A 9,964-nucleotide genomic window follows, 5' to 3' on the forward strand; every position below is an offset into this window, starting at 1 on the left:
ATTGAGGTTGCAGCTGCAGCTCTTTCATGGGATTTTAATGCCTCCCCTTCTGCGGGGGAATTTCATGCAAATCTATTTTTGAAAAACACCCCTTTTATCCACAAAGCTGTTTTGCTGTGCACAAACAACATGAAACAGAACTTATGTTGCTAGAACACTGAACCACGACATTATGATATTCGCTCAAAAGTAACTAATGCGTTCGCTTGGCTGAAAATTAAATACCACACGGAGTGTAGTGGTGAATTAAGGTTTTCAAGGCAAATAGGATAAGATTTGAACGATTTTACTGTCAATAGATAAAACAGAAAAACTCCTGTTCAGTGAAACTTTCCTTGACATCACAAGTGCTGCTTAATGTGGGTTAGCTGGTAATAAAATACATATGTATAATAAAGTATGGAAGTCCTCCTGTAAAAAAAAAAACAGCACCTATGTTATCAATGCAAACAGGTTATTGCAGCCCATAGTTCCATCTTATTGAAGAGGAAATGGAGAAAAAAAAATCAGCATCAGAAGGAGCAGGTGGATGAATAACTCAAATAAACAGCCACTGTGAAACTGACAGTCACTGTTCTTCCATTTAACCACGACAGCGCCACAGAATTAATTTTCTAACCCCCTAAGAGGGTTAGAAGGGTTTTCTGCGCTGCTGAATTTGGTTTCTTTGGGGCTGTGATTGCTATTTGACAAGATTTTGATCGTTGATTAGGATTCAGGCAGATTCAGTCACTATCTGAAAAGAGCTGGTTCAGTAGAGGAAAAGGATTTACATTGGCAAAGCTTTTGGCCACCGGAGACAGCAGCTTTTGACAAGTAAATGAATAAACCTGAACACAATTTTTCTTCCAGACATTAACAGCTGTTAATGCCATTGTTAGCTATGTAGATAATAGTAGTCCACAGCTTTGGCCCATTCAGTAGTTGTAATGTTGTTCAGATCACTCTTGACTAATTGTTGTGACATGGGATTCAAACACTTTACATTTATTCCACTGACTTTCATAGTCTCCTGGCAATTACTTTTTAATTTGTCACAATCTTTTCTGCATCGCCAAATACACGTTTTTAAGCATGTTAATGCTTAAGTAAGCTTGTTAACATGACTAAACCTACTTGCATAATATATCAGCTGATGTACTTGATTAGGAGCAGAAACATGATCGAAATCTGTGTTTTACTCTCGTGTTTACTTCTGTTCATTAGAGATGAAAGGGCAGAAAATAAAACGTCTGCATTTGGAGGAATTTGATTGGCTGTAGTGCTGTTTGTGAAACATCCTTCTGGCGAGCGAATGATGACATCGGAAGATAATGTATGCAGCTGTCCCTTTTTCCTACTGTTTCTCTTGCTCTTTCATCATAGAGAGAGGGGGGCCGCTAAGACATGTGAGGCCTGCCTGTCTGTTTTTTAGATTGATCAAAAAAAAAAGCCGGAGCCACATGATGCAACTGCTAAACGTACCTCTATCTGGTCAAGCCACCTCCTGTTTATTCGAGGACCAGCAGCCTCTTCTCTAACTTCAGGTTGACAGTATTAAAATGGGAGCAGACAGCTGGGAACAGTGTGGAGTTGCCTCTTGCCCGCTACATTATTACACTCCCTGTCTGTCTGTTTCCTGTGTGTGCACACGGCCAAATACTCTGTATGCTCTGTGTGTGTGTGTGTGTGTGGGGTGGTTTGTTTCCTTCTCCGTCAGAAACTGGTCACATCCAAAGATCTCACCTGCCGAGGGACACGGCTGCTGACTGCTCTTGTGGAAGCAGCTGCTGGCCTGAGTCCTATCTCTCTCTTTCTGCCTCTGAATCACGACGTTTTTCTCTTATTTATTTTCTTATCTGCGTCTAATTGCCCGTGTCATTGTCTGTTTAATAGTTTTGTCCTGGCAGTTATTACACACTTGGTTGTCCTTGTGGTCAATCCCTCTTTAAATTGGTTTTATTGTTGGGAACTTAAACTGATTTTATCCAAGCGTGGCACCATTCACTTGAGTGCGGGGACTTGTCATGTGCTGTTCAGTAATATTTACCTTTTTGTCCTTCATGCAAAAAATTTGCAAAGATCAAACTCTACCAATACCCTTTTAAAGATCAAAAAAATACATACATCCATGTCCCTTTACTCTGGATCTAAACAACACCAAAACTATCTGCATTGGTGGTGAAAATAATATATTTAATATTTATATTACAATTTACTTTATTGTTACGTAATGGTGTCGTAATCAAAGAGAAAAGAAACAAACAAGAACTCAAAGACATCCCAAGTCACCCTAACAAACAGTAAATGGTCTTGTGTATGATCTCCGAACTCCACTGAACACCTATTATTGACTTATAAGAGGGGCCGATCAAACAAACTGCCCACACGCTGTGGCCTTGCAGGGCCTTACATGGTGAAACTCCCGTCACAGATTTAGACAGCGGTGGATCAGGGATCAAGTGGACTCTCACAAATGCTTCACTGATTTGTGATGAGTTGCTGAATTTTGTCTCGCAGCCAGAGAAAACTAGATTAGTGTCCGTATGACGTAGATCCTGCGTGCCCCTAAACGCCATTATCCCACCCAACTCCATCCAAGCTCCCAGTGAGCAGAGTTAACATTACAGTGATGTTAAATGAATTTCTCTGTCCAAAATAATCTCATCACTTTGGCATTCGTATCAGTTACGCACAAAAATATCGATTGTAAAGAGACACATTGATCAGATTTATAAACCACAATGTGTGCTGCACTTTCATTGCTTTCTTTGGTTTGTGCTGCTGCATTCATTGCCATTATACACTCCACCTCCACAAGTAACTAACAGCTGAATCCAAAAAGACAAAAAAGCATAAAATTGCAAGTTGAAAAAACCCGGGATCGTACTTAACATCACTCATGAAGAATGAAGCATGTAAAGCTGGATGTTCTTCTCTAATATTACCAGAATTGGCAGGCGGTTTGGACAGTGCAATATCAGTTTGTACCCTATGAAGCATGAAATGAAAAAAGAAATCTGCGCAATTAAAGCAAAATGCAACAGATGAGGCAACAGCTGCCGAGATGCTCTGGCTCTAGTCCAGACGAGGCCTTTTGTTGAAGCAGGAACAGCATCGGGGAGCAAGTTCTTACAATTCAAGCAATACGATACAAAAAGGTCTGCCTGCAAAACAGACAGCGCTCCACAGGGTTGCAGATAATGTAAAGAAGTGTTTCAAGTGGTTCAAAGCTACCAGTGAAGAGGTAACAGCGAGCTCCACTGAATGGAAAAGAATAAGAGCTGGAGGAGAAGGTATTCATCGGGCCTCCATGTTGTTTTACTGGGCAGACGGCACTGAGACGGTTTTGTTTAGACTGGAGAAAGTGAGAAACAGTCAGTATTACAGCGAAAGACGTGGCTTCCGCTTGTTCTGCCACTGTTTCCTAATTTAGAGTCATACAGAGCAGATAAACACTCGAAAAAGGCAAACAGGCAGGCCGAGATTGTATTGATTGTATTCACCTTTAGCCTGAGTCGTCCTGCCCGTTTTTAAAGGACACACTTGTCCCTACATTTACATCACATTTACATTTTGCTCTGTGAAACGTGACTCACAGCAGCAGACAGCATAAGGACATGCTGTCATCTCCCTCCCTCTGCCCGTCGCACTGTAAAGGCTCTTATACTCACCGTTTTCTTTATCTTTTGTCCCTCTCTCTCTCTCTCTCTCTCTCTCTCTCCACATTGACAAACACACACTCAAACCCTAATAAGTTTGGCACGAACACCCTGTAGGGGCAGACAAGGCACCCGGATCAAATCTTAATCACCAACGCGACAGATTCTCCCGTGTGCATGCTAATGAGCATCTCTCTAAAGCAGGAGAGGTTATTCAGCAAATTAAAGAAAATTTCTCCAGTTTGAATTCAAAATGACCGGACAAATATTCAAAAGTCAGATTCACCTCAACAGAAATGTAATTAAGCTGCTGAAAACATTTTTCAGAATGGTATTTCATTGGGTTAGTTTGCCGCAAACAAATGTTCTTGGCTGTAATCTATTCGACAATGAAAATGTTAATAAAACATTGATTACATTTTTACTCTTGATCTGATTCACAAGTTTTTTTGTTAGTTACACTTTTGCGATTTGAACTATTATTATGTGAAAGATGTGGCAAACATTTTCAGTATTTGGTCCTTATTGCAAACAAAACAACTCCCGCGCCCTCAGGGTGCTAATTCATTATGACCACCGGCGATGAAAGGGAAGATGAAATTCAGCATATAATAACGTAATTTCAACATCGGGAATAACTTGATTAAAAATCTGCTTTCCACTCTTTTGCATGTTTATAACAGTTTTCTTCACCATTTTTTTTTTTTTTTGGTCCTTGCTGGAAGATTTTGTAATCATTTGTTTCGTCATGCAACCAATTGATCTGAATGACATCTGAATAAACTCTTCACTGATAAATACAAAGTTGAAAGCATATACATTTTAATAAATGCAACTTTAGTGCATATTTTGGCTATTTTGGAAAAAAAAGGCACCAGTATGAAACTGAAATTTACCTTCATCTCATCCTTTTCTATTAAATAAATTAGAATTTAAGGGGTCATTGTCTTTAAAAAAGGAAAGAACGGAAAAGCATGTTTCCCTCCCAGCTTATGACAAAAATGCATTTGAGGCACCTGCCTCGGAGGCACTGAGCAAACTAAGTCATGGGATGCACGACAGAAGGCAACTTCCAGCCAAAAGACTTTGACTCATGCTGTAACTGATTCTATCTCAGGCTTGTGTTTTTTGAGGACATAGCGATAAGGGTTTTGGTTGGGGGCTGTATTCAGGGCATGTAAATATCCACAGAGGGTTCTTTAGCCTCATTTCCTGGCCGGCCAGCTCCCAGGCCTACTTAATATTTCACTGCTCCCAGTGAAATGGAGGAGAATGCACTTAATTAAGTGTGAACAATAAATTGGCTATAACCAATGCTCCACCGTGCGTCGGTTTGGGCTTTTGATCATTCAGCAAGGTCTCCGTATATATATGGCCCTGAGTTGCTGTGTGCATTTAGATGCATGAAATTGCTGTATGACGTGATTTGACCATGACAAACTAGAACTTTGAAGTGTTAAATTGTCGGACGGCTGTCGGTGACCTCAAAATGCTCTGATGGTCTCAGAGAAGGGAGAGTGGTTTACTTTGAAAGATGCGGGTGTCAGAAATAAAAGTACAAACTGAACAAGTTTAATATGGCAGCAAGACACGCAAGTATATAGTCACTTACCACTGTATTAAAGGAGAAGAACTACAGAAAAGTGCTGGCTCTGTCCATTAAACTATTTCTCTAAGTAATCTAGTGCCACAGTTCTGTGGGAGGTTTATCCAATCAGTGAAGGTACATTTTTAAAGCGGATGACGCAGCAGTATGGTGATTTTCAAGCAACACATAAGTTGTCAAAAAAAAAAAAAAAAAGATATACCTTATTTTTCTGTCACTTGTGACTAAGGTGTGAGATGGTGCTGCACCACATTCTGGAGACTGTTAATTGGATGTCGACGCCAAATTTAGGCACGACAGAGATTCCCCGCCCTGATTACAGAGTAAAGTCTGCTCGTAACTTCTCATCACTCATGAGTGCAAAGAGATTTTTATTTCTTCTCATGCAAGAGATACGTTTTTTTTTTTTGTTTGTTTTTTTTTTAAGGATGGTCAAAATTATCAAAAAGCAGCATTATATTCTCCTTTAAAAGCTCTCATAACACAAACCTTCAGTTCCTGTCATGTAACTTCATAAATCTTTCATTAAATCCTGTCACTGGCACATTCAAACCTAACCTGAGATAACCCGGATGAAGACATGATTTTGGGTTATTTTAGAAGGACTCCACATGGCATTTAATTTGGTGAAAAGGTGCTTTAATGACCAATGTAGCTGTACAGAAAATAGTTCTGCGTGCGCTCTGCTGACTGAATTAAAAACAGGAAAGCGCCACAATAGATGCTGCCTGTGACTCAGAATGTGTCCATGCATCCCCAAGCCCAAACGCAAATAATTCAACATATATCATAAATGATGAGACGTCTTCAGGAACATTAGTCATTTAGCCACGAGGAGCTTCTGAGGTGTCTCGACTGCAAGCAGTTTGAACAGTATCCTTTCTAATGTATTGCACACACACAGTGAAAATGATTCCCCAGATCCTGGCAGCAGATGCAGGCCTGTCCAGATGAGCTGTTATTGATAGAGGAATGCATCATCCGTCCTCCCACTGTCTCTGACACACTGCATTGATGAGTTGCTGCTGCGCAGGGCAAATGCAGCTGGAATGAGCCGCTGTGTTTCTCACTGGCACGGCTGTATGATTTTTATTTATTTTTTTTATCTATTCTGTGTCAAATTGGTCTGACTGCAACTAAGTCTAAAAACAAACAAACAAAAAAGAACTTAAGTAAATTAAATAAAGAAGAAAAATAAAATGGAACAAGAGCGAATGAAAAAGAAAAAGTGACCTTTTCGCAGCATACTGGACAATCGTCACAGTCACAGCTTGATTAGGTTTAGAAAGAGATAGTGATTTAGGTTAGGTTAATGTCTTCCCAAACAGTTGCAATTGTTAACTTAGTTGTTGAGGATAATAGAAACATAAACTGCTATTCTCACACTGGAATTGAACACGGCCACGGCACTTTTCCTTCCGCTGCCGTCATATCTACATCAACCACTTGGTCTCCTTGAACAACAAAACGCAACTGTGAGTCAAAACAATGATTGATTTGTTTTTTTTGGAAAGAAAAAGTCTCCAACTTTCTGTACGTCTGAAGTTTGAGTGCTCTGTGCATCAGATGCAGAGACAGCAGCTGGTGAGGTAAAAACATCTGCTCCTTCCCTATTCGGGGGCTCTAATGTGTGACGTCAAGTGTGTCTCACTTTTCTGTAGTTCATTAGTCTCATTACTGGAGCCCAAATGGGGGCTCACACCTGAAACACCTCCTCCACCATAAGCAGCCGCAGCAGCCTAGTGTAGGAGTGCGGATGGAAAAGTCCTGGAGCTCAGCAGAACATATTTTAACAAGCTGGAGTTTAAACTGTTCAAAGCTCCATGTCGGCGTCAGTATTTCAGCTTTTATTCTCCACAAAGCACATTTGAACAAAAGGCAGAGCCCTGGCTTTAATGCACTGTAATTACAGATGGAGGTGGACTGTGAGGCAGGCTGCCATCTACCGGCTTAAAAGCCCCCCCCCCCCCAACAATCACCATCACCTCCTCCTCTCCTCACCCCTCCCTTCTGTTTTTAACTCCCACTGAAGGAGTCAGTTAGTCACTTTGGGAAGAATTTGAATGCAGACTGAGCCCGAGTGTTGCATGAAAACAGGCTATTAGAGGCCCCTTTTAACATTTAACACAACGCTCATTCAATCAGCCCCCACACAACCACTCACATCCATCCATACATTCATTTTCTCCCTTTCTGTGTCCACCTGTTCCCTATTCAGAGACATCGGTATGACACAGTGAGGACGAGGACGAGGTGAGCCGGCCTCGCAGTTAGTCACCAATCTGAAGTGCTGCCTGTTCAGCATTAACGAGCCAGTTGATTGCTTGGATACGAAATACTCCGCTTAAAAAGGAGCACAGCTCTGTCACACTGATTACGATACCCTAATTTCCCCAAAACTCTGACTTTACATGATTTGATCACTTCAAAAAAATGTGAAAAAAATTAAAGCAGCAGGCCAGCAGTCATAATTTGGCTCATAAATGAAAGTAGGAAACCAAAAATGACTTTTGTGCTGTTTTCTTTATCTGCTGTTCGGTTGGTTTACCCCATGTCATCTTTCAGGAACACGCGCATGACCAAAAGTCAGACTCAGAAATCACACTGAGGTAATTACTCAAATGTGATGAGAAATCTGGGAAGCTGTCCTAAATCTCTGGGTAGAAAAAAAAATTGGTTCTACTTCAAATTTTATGATGGTTGGCGCTTGGCGAGCAACTTTTTTGAAGACGTTTAGACCAGATCTATCTGTATGTGCAATTTGAAATCAGTCACACAATAAAGCATGTGACAGATGAGATGCAGGTTGTTGAGCAACACGACTCGGGCTGTGATCTGTTGGCCTGTTGGCTCACTGAACCAGGCAGGAAGCTTTTATATGGTAATGAAATCGATTGGGGCCTGTGTGCGCACCAATCAGGAGCATTTGATTTATGCTTGAAGGGACTGTTGAGGAGTAGTCGCCTGGCAACTGCCTAATGAAAATGTGCAGCTTTAAGGAAAATAATAAAAAATAAATAAAAAGAGACCTTATCAGAACCTGTTCGCTTGCAAAGACAGAAATGAACGTATGAATACGTCTGTCGCTGAAAACTCTCCCTCCGTCAGGTGGAGGAGTCTGTGGGAAGTGATGGACTCGTTTGATTTAAGAGCAGATATTTAGGTTGATAAACAGCCCATTATGCTGTGGATTTTCTCAGGGAAGTCAACCATTTTAGGGCCTTGTTAGTGCTGCCGTTAATACATCATCCTAATTAATCCTTCAAATAATGCTGTGTGAGAGAGAGAGAGAGAGAGAGAGAGGGGGGCTCAGTGTAAATCTATAAGCAGGCTGTCTTAAGGGAGCCAACGATAGATGAGCAATGCTTCTTCTGACGTGGCATCAATGCACACTGCAAAAATAAACAAAAATGTATATCTCAGCAGCAGTCTTTAATTTTTTTTTTTCTTTTCTTAACAAATCTGTGTTAGGAATTTCTTTTTTTCAATGAACAGAAACGAATCTGTTGCCAAGAGAAACAGCATCAGACACAAGAAACCACAATGTTTGTCGGAATCAAGTGAGGTCATCTCACCTCCGCTCCTTTTTCCAGCAATCTTTGCAGCTGGATTGATGAAAAGAAGATAAAGGATTGATCAGGTTTTGTTTTTCTTCTCTTGTCTGACCCCTGAATCTCCCGGAATGAAAATGGGATGGATGTGGCTGACTGTTACTGTGGAAACCAACTTTCCCATCGCCTGCCCGATGCTCTTCCATCTTAAACTACCCGGCTGACAGCCTCGATGTGTTTGCTGACAGAATATAGATCACACAACTCAGCATGAGCTCCGGTTCACTATCGCAGCCACCGATTTATTTATCCAAACTCGCGTCACAGCAACAGCAACAGCAACATCGGCGCCGACGGTGGCGCGCACTTGAAGGGAAAAGCTTGGTTCATTTCAACGAGAACAGAAAGATGTTGATCACTTACAACAATTGGTAACAGCAAAACTGTTGGCCACTTCCAGGTTGTCAATGTGAGGCGTCAGTCTGAATTCAGAAGTGCCAAACTGAACCATTCCTATCCGAAATGCGCTGTACTCCTGATCCGCACCCCTTGGAAAGAGTCCCCCTGAAACCAAGAGAATAATAATAATAATAATAATAAATGCTAGTTACACCTACACAATGTCCAATTATAAGACACATTTCAAGCCCCCCCCCCCCCCAATCCAACCGATGGATACCTACCGATCTGAACACTGGGCGAGCCTCCGAGCGCGCAGCTCCATAAAACCAGCAGAACTGAAAGGGATAAATTCACTATCTTTTCCATGTCCACAGTTTAAGTGTCCTCATCCACCGGGGGTGGAGGGGGGTGGGGGTCTAATATCCTCGTTCTCACCGGAGAGATTAGGTCCGACACATACTGGACACCTTCAGCTTTGGGGAGGAAATTACCAAAATTATAATAATCTGCAGCAAAGGGAGCAGAAATCTGCAGGTGGGGGGCAGCGGAAGAAAGAGGGGGGAAAAAAAAAAAAAAAAAAAAAAAAAAAAAAAAAGCAGAAACAGTGAAGGAATGGTCGCCTGCGCTGTCGGTCTGCTGTCTTTCCTTCTGCTCCTCCTGCCAGCAGCTGATTCCTCCTCCAAACGCACAGGGACACTGCGCGTCTCCGCTCGGCGCGCCGGAGATCCTCTCAGCATCACACCCACAAGTCAGGAATGTTAATG

At 41.6% G+C, this 9,964-nt stretch overlaps 1 protein-coding gene across 2 annotated transcripts in view; it reads right to left on the reverse strand.

The window, feature by feature from the left end:
• gria2b (glutamate receptor, ionotropic, AMPA 2b) overlaps window positions 1-9,601 on the reverse strand; it is a 41,350-nt gene extending 31,749 nt beyond the window's left edge. For both annotated transcript variants that reach the window (XM_029513329.1, XM_029513330.1), the window contains exons 1-2: window positions 9,482-9,601; window positions 9,222-9,362 (exon numbers count right to left, since the gene is read on the reverse strand). In XM_029513329.1, coding sequence (XP_029369189.1) covers window positions 9,222-9,362; window positions 9,482-9,566 — 226 coding nt within the window. In that variant the 5' untranslated portion in view covers window positions 9,567-9,601. The remainder of the gene's footprint in view (window positions 1-9,221; window positions 9,363-9,481) is intronic.
• Window positions 9,602-9,964: the final 363 nt, after the last annotated feature.

Source organism: Echeneis naucrates, chromosome 10, assembly GCF_900963305.1.
Source record: "Echeneis naucrates chromosome 10, fEcheNa1.1, whole genome shotgun sequence".
Taxonomy (NCBI): domain Eukaryota; kingdom Metazoa; phylum Chordata; class Actinopteri; order Carangiformes; family Echeneidae; genus Echeneis; species Echeneis naucrates.